General features: G+C 42.4%; 2 protein-coding genes across 7 annotated transcripts in view; both read right to left on the reverse strand.

Annotated features, from left to right (window-relative positions):
* Nucleotides 1-3,725: 3,725 nt before the first annotated feature.
* On the reverse strand, nt 3,726-11,288 carry ube2j2 (ubiquitin-conjugating enzyme E2, J2 (UBC6 homolog, yeast)). Its single transcript, XM_030092717.1, has 7 exons — nt 11,156-11,288; nt 8,674-8,804; nt 6,939-6,979; nt 6,681-6,783; nt 6,455-6,593; nt 6,293-6,373; nt 3,726-5,694 (listed from the first exon to the last, which is right to left on the reverse strand). Exons 2-7 carry the CDS (start codon nt 8,802-8,804, stop codon nt 5,404-5,406), a joined length of 786 nt encoding a protein of 261 aa, XP_029948577.1. The 5' UTR covers nt 11,156-11,288; the 3' UTR covers nt 3,726-5,403.
* Nucleotides 11,289-11,575: 287 nt separating this feature from the next.
* Nucleotides 11,576-25,443, reverse strand: part of LOC115388216 (arf-GAP with coiled-coil, ANK repeat and PH domain-containing protein 3-like) — a 53,136-nt gene continuing 39,268 nt past the window's right edge. Inside the window, exons 11-26 of one of the 6 annotated variants that reach the window (XM_030091209.1) lie at nt 22,907-23,019; nt 22,601-22,652; nt 22,243-22,343; nt 21,950-22,061; nt 21,625-21,857; nt 20,893-20,962; nt 20,669-20,763; nt 20,219-20,439; nt 20,006-20,128; nt 19,746-19,841; nt 19,345-19,568; nt 18,955-19,064; nt 18,742-18,852; nt 18,067-18,128; nt 14,760-14,809; nt 11,576-13,577 (exon numbers count right to left, since the gene is read on the reverse strand). In XM_030091209.1, the coding sequence (XP_029947069.1) occupies nt 13,509-13,577; nt 14,760-14,809; nt 18,067-18,128; nt 18,742-18,852; nt 18,955-19,064; nt 19,345-19,568; nt 19,746-19,841; nt 20,006-20,128; nt 20,219-20,439; nt 20,669-20,763; nt 20,893-20,962; nt 21,625-21,857; nt 21,950-22,061; nt 22,243-22,343; nt 22,601-22,652; nt 22,907-23,019 (1,842 nt within the window). In that variant the 3' untranslated portion in view covers nt 11,576-13,508. Of the gene's footprint in view, nt 13,578-14,759; nt 14,810-18,066; nt 18,129-18,741; nt 18,853-18,954; nt 19,065-19,344; nt 19,569-19,745; nt 19,851-20,005; nt 20,129-20,218; nt 20,440-20,668; nt 20,764-20,892; nt 20,963-21,624; nt 21,858-21,949; nt 22,062-22,242; nt 22,344-22,600; nt 22,653-22,906; nt 23,020-25,443 lie in introns of all 6 variants that reach the window. The other 5 variants (XM_030091212.1, XM_030091210.1, XM_030091207.1 and 2 more) reach the window with 5 other exon arrangements.

The following is a 25,443-nucleotide window of genomic DNA, read 5'->3' on the forward strand; positions in this document are numbered from 1 at the left end:
GTAAGGATCGCAGTGAGTGGTAATTATTTTCTCTTGCTTGTTCACTGTTTTCCCATCTGGCTTTGTGGCTCATCGAAGGCCTCCGGGTCAGGCTGCCTTGCAATAGTGTTTTAGAAAGGGAAGAACTTGTCCTCCTTTATTTTTGGGCAGCTGGATCGTCTTGTATGGTATCCCAGGTTTTCCCCAGCCCATGTATTAGATATTAATCTGTCCCATTCTTGTAACTGTTTCTCTGATGCTTCTAATGACAATGACTGAAAAAGGTATAACACCTGTAAAAAGATCTTTAAGGATATTAATTCTAATAATTATTCTAATATTATATACAATGGGGGAAATAAGTATTGAACGCATTAACTGTTTTGTCATTACATTTATTTCCAAAGATGCAATTCATGTGACATTTCTTCCAGACACTGGTATTAACTCCAATAATCCACACATGAAAAGAAATCACAACATTCAAATCCATAAATAGTGATTATGTGGAATTAAGTGCAATAACACAGGAAAAAAGTATTGAACACACTATCTGAGACTCGTTTAATACTTTGTGGAGAAACCTTTGTTTGCAATGACTGCTTCCAGACGCTTGTTGTATGTATGAACTAATCGCCCACACTGCTCAGGTGTGATTTTTGCCCATTCCTCCGCACAGATTGTCTTCAAATCCTGAATATTCTTTGGTGCCCTCTGGTGAACCCTTATCTTTAGTTCTTTCCACAAATGTTCGATCGGATTTAAGTCAGGTGATTGACTGGGCCATTCTAACACATTGATTTTCTTTTTTTTTAAACCATTCGAGAGTCAACTTTGCCGTGTGCTTCGGATCGTTGTCCTGTTGAAAGGTCCAGCCCCGTCTCATCTTCATCATCCTGGTGGATGGCAGGAGGTTCATCTCAAGAATTTGCCGATAGATGTTTCCATTCATTGCTCCTTCAATTATATGAAGTCTGCCAGTACCACGAGATGAGAAACAACCCCATGCCATGATGTTTCCACCACCAAACTTCACTGTTGGTATAGTGTTATTTGGGTGATGTGCAGTGCCATTTCTCCTCCAAACATGGTGTGTAGTATGACAGCCAAAAAGTTCAATTTTGGTCTCATCTGACCAGACAACATTCTCCCAGTATTCCACAGGCTTATCCAGATGCTGTTTAGCAAACTTTAGACGAGCTTCAACATGCCTTTTTTTGAGGAACGGAGTCTTGCGGGCTGAGCGTCCATAGAGGCCATGGCGGTGGAGTGCATTGCCTATCGTTTTCTCTGTAACACTTGTACCTGCTGCCTCCATGTCTTGCTGGAGTGCTTTCCGGGTGGTCCTTGGCTCTTTGAGAACTCTTCTGACCATCCTTCTGACTCCATGGTCAGAAATCTTGCGAGGAGCTCCTGTGCGCGGCCTGTTGATGATAAGGTGATGCTTCTTCCACTTGCGGATAATGGCCCCAACGGTGCTTACTGGAATACTCAGATTCTTTGAGATAAGTCTGTAACCAGTTCCATTCTGATGCTGAGCAGCAATCAGGCTGCGAAGGTCTTGAGAGAGCTCCTTGCTTTTACCCATCATGAGATGTGTCTTGTTTGACTACTTGGTGAAAAAACAACCTGTTTATAGGGCCATCAATTAGCACTAACCCAGCTGATGTTGGTTTGCACTTATAGGAAGTACAAAGACTAATTACTTTCAGGTGTGAGATGGTATGGTGCCTTTCCTTGACAAACTATACAGCTTTCCCATGGTGTGTTCAATACTTTTTTCCTGTGTTATTGCACTTAATTCCACATAATCACTATTTATGGATTTGAATGTTGTGATTTCTTTTCATGTGTGGATTATTTGAGTTAATACCAGTGTCTGGAAGAAATGTCACATGAATTGCATCTTTGGAAATAAATGTAATGACAAAACAGTTAATGCGTTCAATACTTATTTCCCCCATTATATATATATATATATATGTATACACACACACACACACACACACACACACACACACACATATATATATATATATTTTTTTTTTTTACACACACACACACACACACACACACATATATATATATATATATTTTTTTTTTTTTACATTAAATTTCGGAACATGAAAAACATGTTATTGGTGCTGGAATTAACTAAATATATTAATACATCATCTGCAAATGATGGGCTTTTGTGTTTTTCTACCATTTTTATTTACCATACTCAGATTCATACTTTTCTGTTTACACTGAATAGACATAATCTTGCAAGTGAGATTTAAACCAACTTAATGTAGCGCCAGAGATTATCAGCCAGTTTTCAAGTCTGTCAAGCAGTATGTTGTGGTCATCTGTGTCGAAAACAGCACTAAGATCCAGTAGCAAAAACAGATCAAAGTTCTAAGCGTGTCATTCAGCAATAAACATGTCATTCAGCACTTGTCTTGGTCAGAATCCAGACTGAAAAACAATGAAGTTATTGCTCTTTGTGCCATAAAAGCGGGAAGTTGTTTCAGCTACTGTGGGATTACCCATAAAAACATTTATTGCAGTATTCTGAGTAAATTCAGAGGACAAGCCAAATATATCACCTAACCATGGAGATGATTTACTACAGTGCTCACACACTTTATGCTACATGATGTTATTTATTTAACTGATATCAGATAAATGAATGTGACTGATACTGTAGTTCATTGATAACGGTCCCTTATGACTGCTTGCATGTTTATTCATTTAAATTTGAATTCCTTTTTTGTTTTCTGTTTGGTTTATGTCACTTTATTTCACATATTTCTATATTTTATCGTGTTTTTTTTTTTCCTTTCTCTGATGCAAATATCATAGGGCTTGTCAATTTCTGCCAGTTCACATTCATTTGTATGTATATATGTTTTTTGCAGAATGTTGGAACAATGAACTGTGCAGTGACACTGTTGAAGGAGCTCTGCTGGAGCAAAACATGGGATGACACTGAATTTGTCTAATATAATTGTAAGCATTGAACTTTGTATGTTTTTTTTCCTAAAAAATAAAAATAAATAAAAAGTTGTAGAAATGCTTAATTTTCAGTAACTAAGAAAAGCATGATTGACATGTGCCTGTAATTATTAATCCCCACTGATGGCTCTTTTTTAAAAGAGGTTTGATAAGTGCTGTATTCACAGCTTTTGGAAATATGCCTGTCTGAAGAGAGCTGTTGACTATCTGTTGTACATCTGGAACCAAACAGTTAAAAACATTTTTTAAAAAGTTGCAGACAGAGTTTCAAGGCTGCATGTCGAGGGCTTGAGGTGCTTTAAACAATGTCAGTTTAGAGCTGGAGGTCTGAGAGGTTGAAGAGTTCCGGATCAGACAGCTTTTTTTGTGTTACAGTCAGAATGCCTGACTGGCGGACTCTGTCTTATCTGGGTTTTTTTTTTCAGGTGAGGTAGGATAAAAAAAAAAAAAAAAAAAAAAAAAAATTGCATGCTGCATCAGATAGCAGTTGAGGGACTGGTGCTGAGGGATGAGTCAGTCATACAAGCATTACTGATTTCATGTTGAGATAATGTGAGACTATACTAGGGGGTAAAATAAAGTTGCATTTTCAGGTTCGACTCCCACCTCTGAAGTGTGCTCATTTCCCCACAGGGGCAGATTGAAGCAAGGCTTTATTAAATGCCCCGTCAAGCGGGGTAATTTATTGGTATTTACTATGAAAACATACAATGTCACACAAGATTAACTGAAGCATGGAAAATGTAGGCATTTGCTGTATCATCACACAAACGCACTTCCATCATCAGTTTTTTTTTTTTTTTTTTTTTGTCTTTACTTTAAATGGTGCTGAGAAAAGAAGAGCGACAGACAGGAGGATTTCTTCCTTCCGGACCGTTTTCTGTTGAAACATTAGATACACAGTAGAACCATTTTTTTTTTACTAAATTCAATGCACAACAGTAAATCATCAGCAATCATGTGGGACGAGGCCACTGCCCGTCTGTGTGTTTGACCGCCCTGCTCAGCAAACACTGCACGAGTCCTCAGAACCACCACAGACAGGTCGGCCGCTTCTAGAACTAAGGAGAACGAGGGGGTGGGGAAAAGAAAACAAAACAAAAAAAGCAAAAATAAAAGAAAAGAGGAAGTAATATACAGAAATGTAATGTCAGCTCTTTTCATGTGTCTCCTTAATTGGACCTGAAAAGACTGAGGCGGGACTGGTCAGCAAAGCCAATTGTAAGAGGTTCTGGTGTCTTGCTGCTTGGCTCATGGGTTGGCTGGAGAGGACACTGGGGCTCGAACCACCACCACTGATCAGAGACTGGATCTCAAACCAATATTACTGGGGTCGAGTAGTGATGCTGAGAAGTTCAAGAGACGCATCAGAATTGTTGACTATCTGAATGGCTAAAATTAGCCCCGTATCAAAGAGATGTGGGCGTGTCCGAGGTGGGTTTTCTTATTCTCTGGAATTCCTCATAGCTGATTGTCATCTTTGTGTACACAGCTTTGCTGCTGCACATTCTCTTCCTGTCTGATGGTACTTAAGCGTGAATCACGCAATTAAATTTCCTTACCCTTCCTTCTTGGTCACAATGACGATCCGAGTTGAAAAGAAAAAAAAACTGACATGTATGGGCACATGTGAGGGGAATCCAAAACCTGTGGGCTGTATCACTAAATGAACAGTCTGACCCGGGGCTTAACACGCCTAAGTTTAAGGAAAACAAAAACAACAGACTGTTGACTTTGCTCCTGCCCACACGCTCAGTGGAAGCCATCATCTGTCACTTAAAAAAACTGGAGGAAAAGTGTTTCAATCTGGCGGATCATTACGGTCTGAAGAGAAAATCTAGGCTGGGTCGTCCTGTGAAACAACCAAATGCTCGGTGTGCTTCTGCCTCTTCTCTCTTTCAGGTTGGAAACTCTGGGATGAGGAGTCTGGGCAGAGGCACGCCTGGCCGCCGTCTACTGGAGACGAGCTGTTGAAAAGCACTTGGATGTTCACAGCATTGCGGAGGAGAGTTTGTATTCTCCCCCCCCGTGGTGACCGGCTGACCGGCCGTCCAGCGCAGTGGAACCAGCCGTGGCCCGTTTGCCTGCTCACAGTTCCACACTGCTCCACAACCCATGAGCCAACTTTGTTCCAACTACTGATACAAACCACTAAAGCACAGGGTGGATCACAACCGTTTTTAATGAACCCTTCAGTCCCCGCACTGGCCCTCCTGCCACCCCGATTCACACCCCCCATCAGGAGAGGTGGGATTTAAGTTTTGGTCTTCCAAAGTCCATGGTTGTGGTGGTTGTGAAGGGGCTGAACATCCCTCCCCCCGCGTAGTGTGTTTTTAGGATGTGGAGTCCACTGGCTGGCTCGCCTGCAAGGGGGCGGGGGAGAGAGGAGGGTGGGGGAGCGCCGCCCCACCACGCTCGCTCCTCTCACTCCTGGGCTATGCTCCTCAGCACGTACTTGACCGTGTAGGCGAACGCCGCAAACCCTACAATCACAAACAGGTTGGCTAAAGCGCCGCCTAGAAGTCCATGGTTGCGATTGGCCTGCTGCAGGCCGGGGGCCGGGTTGGGGCCCTCCAGCGGGGCGGCGCCTCCGTTGAGGGCCGGCAGGCCGTAGTGGGCATGTTGAGGGTCGCCGTCAGGCACCACGTCGGGTAAAGGGAGAGGCTGAGTGCGGGCGTTTAACTCCTCCTGGGCCCTCTGTTTCTGCTTCATCTCCTGACGGGAAACACAATCCAAACCAAGACAATGAGCTAAAGGAGAGGCACAATTCCACAAACAGTCGTAATCCAAACCGGCGTCACATTTTTTTGCTTTACACAAACATTTAACGAGCCAAAAGGAATTCAAGCAGTAAATTCAAGAAGTAAAGTCCTAAGGGTGAAATGTGTAACTTGGACAACACAAAACCAAGACATTTTAGTTTGTTTGCACATATTTGGTTGAAACGAACCCTGCTGCGATTGCTGTGTTACTGCAATCCATTAGTGGGAGTGTGCACCAAACTAGCAGGTCTGCGCAGTCTTATTAAAGTCTGGAGAAAGTGTGACATGCAGCACAGACTGAGGAGTCGTGAAGCAAACCTAACACAGGACCTGCAAAGAGCTGTAGCCCCAACATTCTTCACAAATGATGTGCAGAATCATTTATTAGGTGGTTAGCAAGTTCAAACCACAGCATCCTCACGATTTGAGAAGTAAAATCTGAACAGTCTATCTTGATGTTCTCTCTGTCTCTTTTTTTTTTGCAGAACTTCAATCAGTTCTCAGACATCGAACAAATAAGGGATGGAAGTCGGGATAAACAATCTACTTACATCCACCACATCGGGAAACAGCTCGCAGAACACTTTGTCTTTGAGGTTGAAGGCCAAGCTTTGGGCTGACAGCTGTCTTTTCTGTTAGAAAAGCAAAAGCACGTGTCAGATATGTGAGAAAATCACAGCTCATCAATGTTGCGGAACTAAAGTTTGACTTGCTGTGTAGTCGGAGGTCTCGATGCTGCCGAGGGTGGGGCCTTTCTCCACCATGAAACTGAGCAACCCTGTGAGGATTGTGGAAACGGACCAGGCGGGATTCCACGTGTCTGGGTGGAAGTCTGTGATGGACAAGCATAGCCTGTGGCGGGACAAACACACACACATCCATTAAACAAATTACTCAAGCAGTTGTGGTTGAAAATGAAAAGTCACATTCATTTCTCACCTGGTGTTGCATTTAAATCTCCCATTTGGTGTGATCATGTAGATACTTGGTGGTTTAAAAGGAAACTCTCGGGGGAATATGAGCTTTCCATGATAATATCCACCTGGGAATCCGGTAAAAAATGAGCAGGAATTAGTCAAAATAAGGCCGAAAATATCAAAGCCAGGGGAAACTTTACTTATGAGAAAAAGAATGCAAATCTTCAGGGACTGCTAACACAAGCATGCGAGGAGGTGCTCAAGAGCAAGTATGTTTTACCTTCGTAAGGAGTTTTCTCAGGACCTCTGACTACATAGTGCCTAGAAAGAACAAATGAAGTCTTTGTTAGTGACCTGGCATGACATTACACAGAGAGAGATTCCTGTCACAATGGTCCGGTTCAGTATTCCTCTGCATTTGTGCCAGAAGTGGTGAAAAATCACACATTTTACATTTGCATCAACTTTATTACATTTTTGCTTATTAAGTTAAAGCTAGGGTAGACCATGTTGTCCAAAAGCACTTTTTGTCATACTGAGTGAAATGCTCCTTGCCCCCTGGGAGAAGTCAGTACATTATGTGTACGGAAAAAGGTGCGGAAAAAATCTGACAACTGTAGCGGCCCAAGGACAGTAAAAACTCCGACCAATCGTAAGGCACGGACCGCTCTTCAGGAACCAATCAAATCCCTTCGCCGTTCTACCAGCCCCCTGCGCGTACATTTCAATGGCGTGCGCTGGCCGTGGTTCAGTGCGCGCCCGTTGCCAAGGCGCTCTCGGCGCTCGTGAAAAATAGAACGAAGCTGAGCGGGCGCGCTGCGCTCCTATGCGCGTTGTGTGTGGGCAGTTGGAGGCGATCACAAACTCTGTGCACGTGCGCTTCAGCGCGTGCGGCGGTTCCGCGTCTAGTGCGTTCGCTCCCAACGGGAGCTCCTCCAATGGGGTGGGAGCTGGGCGGAGCCTTGGGGAGATGCTACATTCGAATACATGCTAGTTTTCCAAGATCGCAGACCCTAGCTTTAATATTTATGTTCTTGTTAGCAAAACAAACTATTGCAACCTTTAAATTTAAATTGCCATTCATCTCCATCTTTTGCCACTTCAGCCATCCCTCAATTGAGCCTCACTGCTTTCTGCTTTAGCTAAACCTGATGTGAACAATTACTGATCTGGAACTCAATTGTTTATATCAGTGGCTTTTCAAAGTGTGGGATGGGGCTCTCCTGGGTAGACAGAAAGCTTCACGAGGAAGCAGAAATCCACATGTGAGGATAACTGATTTCCCCTGCTCGACAGTTCACCGTCTCATTTTTACGACGAAGCTAAAACGTGCACAATCTCTTTGCTGGCCAATATTTTCCCTTTTATTATTTCGCCAGTCATTTTGACTTATTTCATTGCCTGTAACGTGGTGTATTAAGAAACAGATTGCTGATTGTCAGAAATAATGGCAGGAACCTATAAAGAACTGAAGCGTAGCAGCCTCATAGAACTTGTTTTACAGGCTGTCATGCAATGTTTCCGGGTTGTACAACCTCCAATTCACAGGAAGGACTCTACTGAAATGAATGTTAATGATTACCCTGTCAGTCTTCCATGGAACATAACTCACCTCCGCTGAGCTGAACCATTTAAAGAATTGCAAACAATACGATCGCAGTCTGTTGACAGTGACTCTGGAGACGTGTCAACACTGATCGCTGAACTCTTGCTGACATGTTCTAGCACAGTGTCTGCTGCTCACAGTCAGGGTTTCATACTGTGCCTGTGCAACAACTGGAGTTACAAAACAACTATGGTTCATTTTTTGGGATTGTTTTAGTAAACAAGGGGTCCCGAGGGACGATGAGGTGACCATGATATTCAGCGATATGCAAACAGACGGTACAGCTTGTTTTGATTAAAAAGACTTCTTTGCATGATCCGTGTCTGTATTGCAGATGTCACTTCAGATGTGGTAAAACAATGTTTTTTCATTAGGAAAACAATAAGTGGCATACACGATGAGATCTTACCATTCTAGGATGTTGGAGGGCAGAGGCTCTGCACAGATGTAAGGCACAGGGTCTTTCTTTATCCTGAGGTAATCCTGTTTAAGTCGCTGCGTGGCTGTAGTTGGAGCTCTCTTATTCCCGTTGTTGTTCATCTGGAGATCGAGAGGACATTGGAAATATTGAAATCTATCCCCGATACCCCATGATTTAAATATGAAACTATATTAAACACTTGCCAGACATGCTCCCTCACAAGACTGATCTTGTGAAACACAAGATTGTGTGGAAACACAAAGCAACTTCTCTGCAACTGGTTTTATCACCAATCATGTTAAAATAGTATATCGCTTGAATTGAACAACAAATTAAACAATAACAAATATGGGAGTGAACGCCGAATGAGATGAAACCGAGCCAAGAACAGCATGTTGCATCAACAGCGAGGAAGTCAAAGGAGCTCTGAATCAACCGGATTAAAGACGTCTTGCTGCAGCCAATATTGTCACCTAATTAACCGGAAGGTTCGGCTACCTGGGAAAGCCTTTGGCCAACAAAACCCAATTACGGGAATGGCAATTTGGAATCATATGACAGCAGTTCATTCAGAAGAAATCTCACATTCTTTCCGACAGGTGCTACTAATCACGACCGTACTTTGATGATGCACAACAACTTTTCCGACAACGCAGATATTCTGTTGACACAAAACTATTTTAGACTGCATTTTCAGTTTTCAGTCTCGCTTTCAACCTTTGTGACATATAGATTTATTACTTTTGAACAGATCTCAAAGCTTTACTTTGTAACTTACTGCAAGCCTACCCTTTCTCGACTTTTTGTTTTGTTATGGTTTTCAACTGTACATAAAACACAGAACTTAGCAAAAACAATCATTCAACAGAAGTTGGAGAATGTGGAGTGGTTCAGTCCTCTCAAATTTGAGTATTGTAATAATCAAATCAGTTGTTGCAGTTTTTCCTCATGTGAATGAACCATTTGTCCCAGTTTTATTAGGTGGGAATGGGTTTTTGTATTTTCAACAGGTGACTTTGAGTAATAAAATTATCCTCAAACTTCACTGAAATGATCCCTTTCAAGTATCCCAGATATAAAAGAACGCAGATATGTCATAACCCGGTTATTTCACAGTAAATTAAATGTTTTATCCTATGGAATGAACTGAAAACTTGGGCAACATGAACCTTGACCTTTGAGTAGTGTTGGCAAGCTTAGTCTTTCACTGTTCTCCATCTTAGTTAAAAAAAAACACACTATCAAGATGAACAAATGTACAACTTTAGAGGGTTTTGCTGTCCTGATTGAGCCAATGTTCCAACATCATTCAACTAAACAACCAAATAAAAATCCAAAAATCAAAGAACACATCTCAGAAGAGCAAGGAATCTGAACGAGTGATTCTTATTTACATGTCATCAAATCATACAGTCAAATACCTGTCATATCGATCTAAAGCATTATTTAGCCACAGTTTGGCTGTGATACGTGATCCTTTGACGTCTGCAATGAATCAACTCATCCTTTAGTTTGTAAATTCAAAATCAAACAACCCAAGTATTGAAGTATTGAAGAAGACTTTACTTAATCCCTCCATCAATGTTTTTCCCCAACTTTGCTCATCTTAGGGGAAACCGGATGTTCTAACATAGCCTGAGTGCCAACCCCATCAAAGGAGCAACAGAGAAATAGACACAGTCCTTCCAGACACAAATCCGTCGACCTTTGGACTGCGGTATAAATCTGGAGTACCACAGGGAGAACAAGTTAACTCAACAGACAGCTCTTCAACCCACAAGTGAACCACAGCTCATACGTTTCAACTGCATTTCACATCTGAACTCAAATTCTATAAACTTTCGCTTTATCGTTTTAAATTGACGTTTTGCTAAGTGAGAGTTCGCTCTCCTAACTGTAAAAGAACAGAAACCTTCAACAAAGTGTGAGGAGAACAGTGCAATCAGACTACGATTTGTTACAGCTCCGGTAACATGACTGGGATACGTTTGCATACTAAACCGTCTTTTGACAGCAGCTCCACTGAAGTCAAATTTAGGGAAGTGTCCAGCTAAGGTGCTGTCATGTGTTGAGCAGCTGACATGTGACGAACTGCAGAAAAGACGCTACTAAGAAGCACTTCCAAATAAACAGGAGGCTACTTACGTAGCCGAGGCTAATCCGGCTAATTCTCATGGAGCTAAGCTAAAGCTAAATCTGTGGTTAACGGAACGAATCGACTAGATAGAGGCTCGACGGCGGACTGTTACTCAACTCAAACCCTCGCAGAACAAACTGTCTAAATGAAGTCGGGTGGAATTAAATCAGAGCAGCGATGCTGTTTGCTAGCCACCTGCTAACCTGTGCTAACAGGCCCCATGTAGCCACTTAGCGACAGCAACTGCTAGCACGAGCAGATGTCTTACTAACATGAGCAGGTCCTTTAGAACTCTCACATTTACGAACCAGAAGGCGTGTTATGGAGACATACCTCTCCAGAGAGTCCAGTGAAAACAGGTATTCGTGGCTGGACACGAACTGAAACCGCTGCTTGTGTTGACAAACCCACAGCGATCAAACGGAGAAATCAACGTAGCTTCGGCTATCGTAAGCTTCCGGCTTTTCTTCTTCACTGGTGGATTAGAGGGCAAAAAACGCCCCGGAGTGCTCTAGAGTGACACCAGTGGCTCTTGATATATATAATTGATATACTGTATCGAGAACTTAAAATGTTATAATTTTAGTGTTCCATGTTGCTTTATGAGTCTTGTCTTGTTGTTGCTTGTGTTGTTTTAAATCATTTTTAAAGAAAAACTACTCAACTGCATATTCCACCACATCTTTATTGTCTCTTCAGTCATTTGCTTTTGTAAAGAATTAAAGGATTCCTGATCAAACAAGATGACGAGAAACTTGTTCATGCTTTTATTGTAACAGCTTGTTTGCAGGTATCAGTAAAAATAATTGTTAGACAGCTGCAGTTCATCCAGATTCTTCACCAACACAAAGAGGGCGGAGCACATCAATCTCTGAACTGACTGCTCGTGTAGCAAAAGGTCAACAGCAAATTCTTTCTTCTTGTCCAGAAAGCTTTAATGGTCTCAGGCCTAACTAAAGTACATCTCATTACTTACTTAGAATATGAAACATTCACATTCCCGAGGTCCTCAGGAAGAGATCTACTCAGTGTTCCCAGAGTCAGAGGCAAACAAGATGAAGCAGCATTTCCTGCCATTGACAGTGTCAGTGGTTCCTACACTTCTCATCTGTGGGACAAGCTCCCTGAACACTTGAGGACCGTTGACAGGCTTTACTGTCTTCCTTTATAACAGGACTTAAAACACTACTATTTGCTCAGACTTTACATTAAACTATAGATTTTAATAATTTTAATAAAGATGTCTCACTGAGACTTTTTTTTTTACTTTATGTATCCTCCTTTTTATGCCTCTCATAATCTTAATCGCTTCAGATTAAGATTCTTAATCATTTTGTTTGAATGCAAATTGCCTTTTGTCTCAAAGGAGTCATATCATGTAAAATTCACTTTAAAAAGGTGTCTTTACAGTCATACTACCTCCCAGAGCCTCTGTTTGATCCCCCAGAAGTGAAAAATTCCGTCACCTCCCTCAATTGCGCACTCCACTTTTAAGGAAATATACACTCAAACACGCAATTCTGAAATCTTACTTTTGTCTACGTCAACAAGAGGAACGCCCGCCCCCCCGGAAGAGGATTGAGCCTCTGGGGGGCCGCCGGATAGGTGGTTATATTAGTATGTGATGCCTTAGCCGCATTAAGACGTTCAAATTTGAAAATTGTCTTTTTCCTCCTTGTCTCACTACACCACATTTTTGAAAATGAAACTGAAACTTAAACTGAAACGGTGGAGGGGACGTGCCTCTGACTGTGCCCCCACCGTGTGTGAGAGAGTGGGCGTGGCCAGTTGCGTCCAAGTGCATCCCGGAAAGTAGGCGGTGAAAATCAGGCTGTTCGGAGGAGGGCTCCTCAGAGCCACTTTTTAGACCGCTCAAACTCCGAACATAGGATGAATTTGGGGCAAACAAACTTATATACTATGTTTTTGGGCTTCTGTGGCCTATATGACGTGACTGAAAAATATCATAATAGGTCCGCTTTAATGGTGCGATATAGATTAAATTGCGGCGCCTTATTACTGCACCAGCTGCAAAAAAAGTCCTTAAATTATTTGATAAGATGACAAATAAAGTCATGAACAAAAAAAAGCAAAGGTCAAGACAAGAAAATTATGTGGAAACATTTATACATATCTTATAAAAAAAAAAAAAAAAAAAAAATCTAATAAGAAGGTTGCGTAGGTGTCCATCCTGGAGATTACACACAAAGTTTTGATAGATGTGGGATCCAGTGTGATGGGAATCACATCACTCCTCTGCTGGAAAACGTCTGGTTTCTGACTCAGCTTCATAGACTCTTTTAGCATCAGCCAATTTACGTGAGTGCATTTTTTGACATGCTATAACAACTGTGCCACTGATCCAACTGGTATCACATCAAATGATTGACACGTTCCCCAATTTGACAGCTTGTTCTGGTGCTAATAAACACTTAGAAATGAGAGTGCCTGTGAACAAACACACCTGCAAGAGTGATGAAAAACAATTACTAGTTAATTAGAAAATAGCTTTGTCAAGTGCCTGCAGGGTTTTGGATCGTGTCAATACGCCTGCAACACAAACTCCACAGCATCTCAATGTCTTTTTAAACGGCCTTTCTTCAAAATGAGGAGTGGCTCGATGATCTGGAGGTTAGGGACGGTCACAGTGGCGTCCTGCAGCGGCTGAACTGCATGCTCCTTCTCCTCAGCTTTTCGGGCTGGAGAGACGCGAGGACAGAAAACTCGTGAAAGACATCAGCACAGGAGAAGTCACCTGCAAAGGGAATAGTGAGGTCAGGGGTCGAGTCCTACAGGGTACCACAGAAAGTGAGGGATTACACCGAGAAAGCCTCAACAACACCCAGAATTCCCAGTATAGAAGACACTTTATGAACCCATTAAAGAGGAAACCCTTCAAGTTGAAGCCTCATAACTGAGTGAAATTCCTTCAGTGAAGAGAAAATCCTGGACAAGTGCCACTGGGGAAGAGTTTGAATCTGATGGGACAACCAGCCAACAGAAAGTGTAGAGATTACACCAGTAGTTTTTTTTTTTTTTTCTTTTGTCTCTGAGTGCCGAACACACACAAGCAAACTGGGAGTACTGACTGGTTTGCTACAAAGAACTTGATGTATGCAGTGGTGAATGTCCTGATCTTTTACTCTCTGTTGTCTTGGTATCAGAGACTTCCTTCTTTTGGCGCTGTCAAACAACCCACTAATACTAAAACACACCAAATTCTAGCTTAACTACTCTGGCTATGGGCCAATGTCTAACTGATTTTAAGATTTCAGTTATTTCTAAAGATCTAAAAATCCCTGGGTGGGTGTGTTATTTAATATGAACCAAAGCACAGCTGGAGGTATTCTGCAGGTGTCCGTTAATGATCCCAAGAATAAAAAAACAAGAGCGGCAGGTCTCTTGTTTCATGGCACCATCACTCTGGAGATGCCTTCTGAAAGAAATTAGCCGAGATTCATCCACTTTAATTCCTTTGGAACACACACTTCCATAAATGGTTTTTGTTGTAATTATTCAGCTTTGAAGAGAAGCAGAAAAGTGCTGTAGAAATAAAATAACCATTGTCTTTCTTCATGCCAGCCTGCATATGCTGAATTATCTAATTCACACACATTGATAAAAAAAATATTTTGTTTTGAGTTATTCTTTATAATATTCCTTGTGCTGTCAGAAATGAAACCTGCAATTCAGACTTACAATCAGCTGTTAGACCAGCTTAGGTTATGTAAGCATCTTTCACTGAGACTCCCCGCAGTTACCTCATTTACCGAAATTAAAATGCTCATGACGCCAACCAACACGACTCCTCGGATTTTCCCTGAAAGATTGCACAACAGATCCAGACACCTTTCACATCAGCCCAAACCACCAGAGCAGCCAGAACAAGAGTGTCACACCAGTGTTCTACCGAGACGGCCCAGGGTGCTTCACTCACTCTATCCCGACCCTCCTTGGGTTTAACCCTCCTGCTGCTCGTGGCAACCCCTGTGGCAACAGAAGCAATGACATGTCAGTCGCTGTTTATTTCTCCACATGGACATGTGTTGATTGCTTTTAGTGCGAGTTGGGAAATTAGCCTTTTTCTGACACATGGGAACATTTTTTTCCAGTGATGGCGTGACAATAACGAGAATGTGTCGTACACAGGAGACACTGAGTTATTCAAGGCACAGTGTTGTCGCTGCAGGATAGAAAATGAAGCATATTTTAATACTCATATGCGGGCTGCCTGGAGGTGTGTGTGTGTGTTAGTGTTACTCTGCTGCGCTCTTCGTTTCATTGCTTTGAATAAGCCAAGTGCTGCCCAGAATTATGCCGATCACCAGAAGACACAAGATCCTGCATTCCCCCAACATCTGGGAACAAGAATGTACTGTTAATATTTGAGTGAATTATATAACCTGATTCTTCAGAGAAGTGGTTTCGAACCTTTTTCCAAAGGGAGCATCCGCAGAATGCCTTGAAGAATGATCGCGGACCCCTGATCTTTATTTTGCTAGGACTTTTCTCTGGGAACCAATTTGGGAGACGCTGATAAAAAGGTTTTTTTGTTTGCGCTCCAATGTTGGGAGAATGCTTCACAGCAGAGATGAGACAGGGAACAGTAATGAGGGCAACAAGCAGGAAGCAGGGTTAGTTCATCAAGAGTTTCTCAGTTTTATTTTATGCATTTTGTTTTTTTTCCCCTTAGTGCTTTTAAAGACAAGGAAGAGAGTATTCAAAAAAATATCCAAACGTCAGTAAACAGAAGAATGCCTCCGAGTACTTCAGAACTGCGTTACGGTTCTGCTTGACAGGATGTTGTGTTTTTTTTTGGAAAATAATAAAAAGACATACATAAAACAGATCAGACAGTCAAAATCTGTGATTGAATGTTGAGAGGCAGGAAGTTGGCATTGAGTTAAATACACAAGTGTACTATTTACAGCATGTTTGCTTGGAACAGCACCTTTAACCACTCTTTTAAGTCAATACACACAATGGACACAACATTTAATACTTCCCGAGGGCGACAGCCCCTCCAACAGTTTGGTCACAGTAGCTTCACATCACCTCCTAAACTGGTTCTACTCAAAATACAATGATCTAATTTCACCTGCCATGTCAAAATGGGTCAAGCAGGTTCTATCTCTGTAACCTCTTGTGGACGTGTGAGTACACTAACAGTGTTTCTACCACTCTGTCACTTCAGAAAGGATGGTAAGACGATGCTGTATCTATTCTCGACAGTTTCAGTAAAAACAAAACAAAAAAGAAGTCACACAACAGTGTCAGACACTTTCCCTTTACAAAAAAAGTCTTTGGCAGAGGAAAATAAAACCACAATGATAAAAAAAAAAAAATAATAATAATAAAATATTGAAAATAGTGTTGACAGAAATGGCGACATCACCACAGATCTGGTCTGCGGATGGAATAATGGCACAGAGGTGCAAGAAAGGAAGAGAGTCCAGACACCAGTGGGGTCATGGTGGTTCATGCTAATTCCACAGGACTGCACTGCACAAAGTGATCAAACAATAGCAACACATTTCATCATGCTCAGAATGCAAATTCGATCCTCCTGAACATAAATACCATCAGCTCAGACCAGCAAGGGAAGCCAGATGCACGAGTCTGTTTAACACACAAGTGTTGTAAAGAAATGTGCTCCATAATCTCCCCATAAACACTGCAACAGGGACGAGCATTTACAGGAAACTAGAGGTATGTCAATATACGAATATACTCGTATAGATATAGGTTCATGACTCAGTTTACATTTTTTAAAGATTTCAACCACTGAGTCACTATAATTTCTTAATTCATGTTTTATAATTAGATTTATCAATGATCAGCTTGCCAGATCAATAAAAAGTGGTATGCTTGAACGTCAGTATTTGTCCTGCTAGCAATCTAAGGCCATTCCAAAGTAAAAAAAAAACAAAAACAAAAACAATAGTTATACGTCTCCTATGAACGCTATCATGTTAAACCACTGAAAGACTTCTGATTCTATGTGATGCTTTCAGATTAAAATGACAATCATTACCAAACATGCAGATAAAAACTGCATCTATAAATGCATTGCACTGGTCCTCTGGGTAGATAAACATAAATAAAAAGACAAAAAAAATTAAGTAGAAGAAGACGATAGATAGGCAATAACTTGACTAGACAAGAACAATGTAAAAATGAAAATAAAGTAAATAATAATACTGTAAATGGGAAAAGTGCACAGTTTCTTTTTTTCTCCTTTACACAATGTATCATGTCATAGTATTTAACTCTGTCTCTCGCTAATCTTGGAACACATGCACTCATTTCCTTTCCAGGTCATTCACTCATTCATCTCTTCACAAAGTATCTTACAAGTCGGGCTCTTCAGGGCCGATTCACCCACAAGCCCTTCAGTATTTTAGTCACAGTTTACATTGCATCTCCCTTGCTGACCCCTCTCTATACACAGTAAACTACACTGCCCAACTCATCTGTAGCTTGTTGTTTACTCTTACACGTTTTAGTAATGGAACAAATACCTTTTTTTTTTCACCTCATGCCACAGTACACAGTTTCTAAACTTCTAAATATGTATATTTACATCTCTGGTCGAGAAGAGATGGCTAAGTTGGATGTCACACACATGGTCTTGGATAGATATAAAGTGTGGAGGGTTAATGCAGCGAGATTCTTCAGAGGTAAGAACTGTTAGGCGACAATAAGCCCACATACTCACAGAGGAGTTTACACCACATTGTGATAAGTTAGAGGATAACCCAGTTAGCAAAACACCCATTAAAAAAAAAAAAAAAAAAGCAGATGTCAGGTTACTGTGTGCGTGTGTTGTGTGGCTAGCGGTAGCATGGGTGGCGCCAAGTCATGGCAAGCAGAAACAAAGTGGTGATGCGGGAAAGTGGAGGTGGTGAATGTATAGTCAGTAGAGTTAGACAGGTCCATCAGGGGTTCCCCTACTGCACAATGCATGCCACAGCTGCTCTCTCTCTCTCTCCAGACAGCCGGCGCGCGCCAAGTTGCCGATAAGCCTCGATCTGCAGAAGTGATGCTCTGGAGATCAGCGTCTAGGGGCAACTTCGGTGCGGTTACATCGTGTTTTCAGTCAGAAGGAATACATATATAAATAGAGCTGGACTATGCTTCCTGCTGCAGGAGTGACTACTAGCACTCCTCTATGTTGAGGCAGATGAATTCCTGGATGCACTTCCTATACTGCTGCTCAGTGGGGCTGCTGCTGGGGTATTGACCTGGCTGGCCCAGCGGAGCCTCTGCTTCTCGCATCTCCTCATTCATCCGAGCGAGACGCAACCTGGAAGAGAGGCGAGAGAAGGAGGAGAGCCAAAAAATAGATGAGACAAAAGAGAACAAAAAATATATATATAATGACAGGTGAGAGATAAAGGGATGTACAATTACAGGTGGCGGTGAGGAGGGGAATGTGAAAATGAGAAGGAAGCAAAATGAAGATGGATCACAGATAGAAGAAGACGATGAGAAGAAAACACAGAAAGGGCAAAATCAAGACAAAAGGTTATTTGTTTGAAGAAGAATTTAAACAAAAGCAAACTGAATCTTTTGATTTTAATTTTAATTCTCCACACAACTGCCTTAAGATCTTCAAATTGATCAAGTCTCCATTAAAAACACTGGCATTATATTGTAAAGCGACTGCAGCTTTGTTTGCACTTGGTTCTGGATCAAATCAGCAATGAGTGTCATCGGAGCTGTGAGTCTTTATTAACATGTTGAGTTTTCTCCTTCACCACTGGGATTGGGAAAACTGCTTCACTGAGGTTGTTTTCAACCAAAGTGCACCCAATTTAGACTGCTGCTGGCAAATTACTGGAATTAAAGCCCGGAACTGAAAACTGATGGAAGACAGTGGCGATCAAAATGAAGCTTATTAAAAACTCTGGTCTTACAGGGTGACGATGTCGGCGTTGGCAGCCTGGACAGCGATGCTCAGAGGGTCGTGACCCTGCTCATCCACCTCGGTCTGCGACGCTCCCCTCTTCAGAAACAAACACACCTGCCTGCTCGAACCAAGAGACGGAAGAGAAAGAGCTTAAACCATCAGTACACAGCAGAGAAAGAGACAGGCCTCCTCTGAGGTGCATGGACAGAAATGTTCTCACCCGGTGTGGCCCAGGTAGGTGGCGTGATGCAGCGGGCCTCTTCCTCTCATGTCCCTCTGGTTGACGTCGGCTCCGTTCTGCAGCAGGAACTCGCAGGCTATCAAAGATCCCTGACAGAGACACAGATGGAGGGTCACAGAAGTTAAATAGTTTTAATTGAAAAGTCTTAAATCTAATTAAACTTAATTTTGTCTCTAGTAGTTTTTTTTGTGTAATCAATATTTCAATTTGGAGTTACAGTCATGCACCGTCGAATAGCAGCTAACATGACTGGATGGAAAATCTTTGCAACTTACACTATTCATGAATATGAAAATATCGACATAAAATACATGCGCTGGTTAATATTGTCCTCACTGTAACCGAAACCAAAATCAAACTGCCTCTCACCCCAGCAACAGCCTGAATGAGCGGCGTTTTCCCCTCCTCCTCCTCACTTGCAGAGTGCACGTCGGCGCCGTGCGCCAGCGCCTCCGCCATTAGTGGCAGATTATGGAGACGGGACGATCGGTGGAGGAGCGCCCCAGGGTGGAGCTCTCTGGGATCTTCAGGGTCTGAGGACACTTCCTGTTCGATCTCCACCTCACCGCTGGAGGATTCCTCAGACTCCTCCTCTGTGGGCGACGGGACAACATCAGGGACTGAACAATAAACATGTCATACATTGCACTAAGAGTCTAGAATCTGTTCTAAAATGTGTTTCAACTGAATAATTGATACTTGACCAAAAGATAAAACACATTTTACATGCTCCTAAACCATAGTAACACCAGATAAAAGTCTCCACTTACCTTCCTCCGTTACACTGTCCACCACTGAGCCACCAAACACCAGGATGTCCGTGCTGCCGTCCGTGCTTCCTCCCAGCCCACTGTCACTGCTCAGACCTGCGGGGCCAAACATCGCCAAGCCACGGACACGTTAATCATTACTGAGTGCAGACTGCACACCACAAACATGCACGGCCATCATGGGTTCGGGCTGCACGGGTGATCAAAAACATGCCAATAAAGAGAGGCGGTTAACTTGTCACAGGTGTCAAAGTCTGTACCTGCACGACCTAACTGTGTGGCGGACTTACTGCGAGGACCAGAGCCAGTGTCAAAGTAGGAAAACAATGAGTCCAGCTCATCTGGACAGAACAGGGAGTCCCGGCGAAACTTTGCTGCGGCGGCTGCAGAAGAACAAGAGATCAGAATGAGATGTAAGAAACAATCTCTGCGTTGACATCGTGATCACAGAGAGGTTATTCCTCTTAACTGACCTGCTGAGAGGTTAGCAGGTGAGGCGCTGCCAGGCTCGTAGCGGTGGTATTTCCTGCGGACCTTATTGGGCGCACGCACAGAACTGCTGTGCCGCTGGCACTTCTTCACTGTCCAGGGACGGGACTTCCGTTCGCCCTCGGCCAACGCCTCGCTGCCACTCATCTTCTTCAGGAAGCGTTTCTCCACGTACTTAGACTTGATCCAGGCCTCTTTTTCTTGTCTGAGGGGAGAATGTCACAGGCAGTGGTGACATGTTTCAAACAAACAAGTCGCTAGGTTGTCTGTAAAGTTTTTTTGTTTTTTTTTTTAAATGCCCATCCTTTACATACTCTTTTAAACCTCGTGGTCATCCAAGTACTATTAAATGTGGGTTCAGCAGTATATACAAATTCTGTGCATCTGTGGTAGACATGCGTGGATGTTGCTTCTTGGCACGTCCCTAGACTGACCTTGAACTGGAGGGTCCGGGTTTTTTTGCACCGAGCTCTTCACAGCCTCCCTCATAAATGTGGTTGATCACAGTGTTCCCCAATTCACACATCAGCTAAACACAAGAACAGAAAAGAAGGAGACCACAATGAGTGAGATGACACACAGAAGTAATTAAAACTCCATTAGCATTTTCTCTCAAGGAATGGGAAAAGGAGGAATATGACATGTTTGTTGGATTCACCTTAAGTAGTTCTGGCTCCCATGAGTCTAGTGTCAGTGAACGCACTTTAGAGAAATGTACGCCTAAACTCCTGAAAGAAAAAAGAAATAAGAAATTAGACAATGTTGAAGAAGTCTTTATGTCTCAACACACATCTGTGGCACTTTTTTACTTTTGCTACTTAGCATTAAAAGTGCCTGAGGTGTCAGTTATCAAACATTAATGGCAAACTTTCACTTTCGATGTCTTAAAAAGTTCTTGAAATCTTTAAGTTGTTGCATTTCCCAAAGTTCCACAGCTGTATCCAGTTTCGACTGCAGCAAACTGTTTGATTTTTTAATTCTTTGCCGTCTTTGAGCTGCTTCTTACAGCCTTTCTTGCAGCTGTCCTTATGTCATTTGTAATTTTTTAATATTACAGAATATATTTAAAATTTTATTTGATGAAACGCTGTGAGGATCTTAATGTCTGTTAGTGCATCTTTGTCATATCAATGGAACAACATTGACTGTGGAGATTACAAAGGAACCCTTTGTTTGTCATCCGTCTACCACCAAAGGCATGGCAAGACTTGTTGAGAATAAACCGTGACGCTTTAACTCTGATGGTTGGCCACATGATTGATGACAATGAGCTAATCAGAGGCAGAACACATCTTAAGAGAGGGAGCGACGTCCTATCAGAGAAGAGTAATTTTATGTCCCAAAATTTTGCTTTTGACATAATCCAGGAATCTTTTATTCATGCAGTTACCTGTGGATCCCTGAACACTCGATGCAGAGCAGAACTCCCAGGTTAATGGAAGCCCAGCAGGGAGCCGCCTGGCCGCAGTCGCTGCACAGCTCGTTGCCCGGCAGGCTCTGCACCCTCTGCAGGAGGCTCTCTCCTCCGCCCCGAACCCCCTTATCGGACCTCTCTCCCCTCTCTCTGGGTTCACTGGCAGAGTCGATGCTACTGGTGGAGGGCGAGGCTGTTCGGTCCAAACGCTGCCAAGACAAGACATTCGATCAGACATAGAGATGCAGTAGCTGATCTGCATGAAAGAAATGACATTTAAAGTGTCTGTTAGAGTCCATACCTCAATGTAATAGTGGTCAGTGATGTCTTTGTAGGCAGAAGCGATGCTTGCCTGGACTGCCTGGATCCAAGCCTGCCGCAGCTTTTCGGACTCAGCCTGCAGCATACAGCTCCTACAGGATTTCAAATCCAGTTATTAAATACCATACATGTCTGATTTAAACGGTTCTGTTTTAGTTCGGGCAAAATAACACAATTAACAATGTCACAACTCATCAGCAGAGGGAAAATTTGAGGAAAAATAGATTTAACAACAACAACAACAAAAAACACTTATTTCACATGCACACTTACTTCGTGGGTGAAACCACCTCGAAACAGAACCTCCTCTCATTATCTTCACATGGTTTGACAGAGCACAACCTCAGATCCTCAACCACCACTGTCAGTGAATCCTGTCACAGGCAGAGAAAAGCGTCACAATAAGTTTGACCCATTTACTATAAATTACTCACAAGAGACAAAGCCTGCTCCTAACTGTCAGAAAAGACAAGTCAGGGCACGGCTCTTTTTCTTCTTTAAGGCAGTACGCAAATGAGGAATAGTTACATCAATCATTACACTGGAACAGTTGGATTACAGGGAAGTCTATCAACATTTAGGATATTAAATGAACCCACAATGCATTTACGTGTACGAATTCAAACAGTACCTTCAGCTTCTTCTGGTAGACCAGCTGGCTGTTCTGTATAGAAAACCATCGTCTGGAGAGAGCAGAGGATATGACGTTAAACTGTCACTATGAAATAATGAGTTTGCTCTGCTCATCATCACAGCGGAAAAAATAGATTTTGTGTGGCAAGTGTCTTATTTCTACATTTTGTACAAAAAAGATCAGAAACACTGAGAGAAGTAAAAAGTTGACCAATACCTGAAAATTTCTATTTACAATATTTTGCACATGTAATTGTTATTCTTGAATTCTAAACTGAACGTCAAGCAGTTAAGTTCCAATTACCTGTTCCAGGTCTTGAAAGCATTGCTGGCTCTCTTGAAAAGGTAGCCCTCCATGACCACACCATTCGGTGCGTCCACATTGAATTCCAACTTTGGGTCATCATAAGAAAAGTCCTGTGAAGGCAACATAAAGCAATTGTTCAGTTTTATTAGAGAGAAAAAAAAATAACACAAAAACATCCACTGTCATCTGACCTCAGAGCTGAACAGCCCCGTTAAATTCAGTGCATAAGGATTCAGTAAGGTGATCCTATAGAGAGTAAAGTTCAGGTGAAAATGAGCTTTATCAACCCGACACACACTGGCAGAGAGAACAAAACAGCTATAATTCAAATGTAAATGTGTGGAATTCAACAAAATGCAGGCCTTTCTTATTCACAATGGCAAAAGATCCTGGCGAGCAGGTCTTCACCCATCATCCAAAACCGTCTATTTTCTTATCAGTTTTGGATTTGAAAAGGCAGGTCAATAAAGCGGTGGATACCACCTGCTCAGCGGAGCGAAGACCACAAGCACACAGATTTAAATGAAAGACGAGGCTGAGGTTTGGTTTCTCTATTGTCAGGGAGGCCTTTGGTTTCGGGTAAGGTAATACTTGGCATATGGCAAGTTGAGCAAGTGCAGGCAGGCGCACATGCACGCACACACACACACACTGAAAAACACCTGTAACTGAGTGATTATTCACTTTTGTTGCCCCTTACTATTTGTATAATGCAATTCTATTTGAACAACACAACTTCACCAAATATATTGATCAGTGTGACCTTTAAAGAAAAGAAAAAAAGAGAGAGGAGCCATAAAATCAAGTCCAATAAAGCTCTAATAAACTCAAAGTGTTTTCTCTTTTTCACGTTTATGTAAAAACATCCATCGAAGTTCAATAAAAACATGCTTGCTTGTGATAAATTTGCTCCCGATTGCCATCTGGAGGTGTTTCTACTAGATTCAAGGGCCTTGTAGGATGAACTCTACATTTTACAACAAGGGCTGTTTTCACTGAAAAAAAAATTGCAGATGATCATTTAAGAAAGTATTATTCAAAAATTCTCCAATAGAGCTGTAACACATATGGCATGTGCACTTTCTTTAAATGTTAATCTCATTTGGGAAACAGGAGTAGTTAAAGTACCGTACAGACTCATTCAAACACAACTTTGTGGTCTGGGATTAAGTTTTCCATAAAAAAAGACAAATATGTAAAAAATATTATTGCAGTGTGAAAATTTGAGGAAGCTAATACCAAATTTCAACAAGTTAGTTATGTGTTCAAATGACACCACCTACATGATCTTTTAACACTGATTTCAGACCAGGGTGCAAATCATAATTTACTGATTAGTGTTCACATAAATATGAGAAATGCAATAATTCATATTCCACACTGTAATATTTTCAACAAGTGTTTAAAAATCAAGTTATGTTCCTATTTCAAAATGATTCGTTTTATCAGAGCAGACTTTATACAGCAATAATCAGGTGTGTCACACAGTGCAGGCAATCTGTACTGTTCATCACTTTAGCCCCCATAAAGAAGTGACGCGCCTCACCAGCATGACGTCCAGCCCGCCGTATATCCTCATCTTTACCACCGCAGCTTCCAACAGCATTTCAGAACGGACTACAGCTTAATAACTGAATGAGAACTAAAATAAGGACCGCGAGATACACCTGCGTGCCACGCGAATCCAGATAAGAGACTGTGCGCACGCTCGTGCCGTTCCTTCACTGCCTGCCACCACCTGCAGACGGCCGGGCCACGTGCGTCAGGCGCGAGCGCTCATTAACATACAGCTGTCCGCGCGACCCGCTGACCCGTGTCGGCTGGGGGAGATCAAAGGCGTCCTCGCCGCCCCACACCTCCCTCCACTCCGCCGCAACCTGGGCAGTCTGAGGGGGCGTCAGCTCTCCATCTGCCCGCGCCTCGAAAAACTGTTCCTGCTTAATGGACCTCGTTTTATTGCTCCCCAAACACCCGCCCGGACCCCCGCTTCCCACCTTAAATCACCGGGGACAGCACGAGAATACCGGGGCACAAGGCCACGCCACGGGTCGCGGGCCACACGTTTGGGATACATTGCAACACACACCACAGAAAGATGTGTGACGATGACAATGGATTTGAATATGGATGATTGTAGCTACAGGACCAAAGCAGATTTGTTTGCACTTCAGCACACTTTTTAAAATCAAATTGAGATGGCTAAATAAGCAAATGTCTGCTGCTGTTGGATTTTTTTTCCTGTTAATTTCAAGAGGTAGCTGACGCTGCACTGATTTGCGCACTTTTGGATGATGGATGCGATCCACCGATTGCTCTGTACAAATAATAGATCATTGCTAGGGTTAGGGGACATTTCGTATGTAAAATAAAACAAATATCGACAGGTTACGCAAGTATAAACCCTCCTTTCCACATTCACACATGCTTGCTCACGTGGAACTATTGGCTTTTCATCTGTAAAAGTGCCGAGAAATTACTGTTACTTGGCACTATATAAGCTGAATCGAATTTAATTGAATGGTGAGTTGTGCTTT

This window comes from Salarias fasciatus, chromosome 5, assembly GCF_902148845.1.
Source record: "Salarias fasciatus chromosome 5, fSalaFa1.1, whole genome shotgun sequence".
In the NCBI taxonomy this organism is placed as follows: Eukaryota; Metazoa; Chordata; class Actinopteri; order Blenniiformes; family Blenniidae; genus Salarias; species Salarias fasciatus.

Bases quoted from the DNA above. Each gene is read 5' to 3' on its own strand.
- ube2j2 (XM_030092717.1), bottom strand. From the start codon at position 8,804: ATGAACAACAACGGGAATAAGAGAGCTCCAACTACAGCCACGCAGCGA. The intron at 6,784-6,938 runs GTAAAACATACT...CCGGATTCCCAG, and splicing joins TGAGAAAACTCCTTACGAAG to GTGGATATTATCATGGAAAG. The intron at 6,594-6,680 runs GTGAGAAATGAA...GTCCCGCCACAG, and splicing joins AGATTTAAATGCAACACCAG to GCTATGCTTGTCCATCACAG.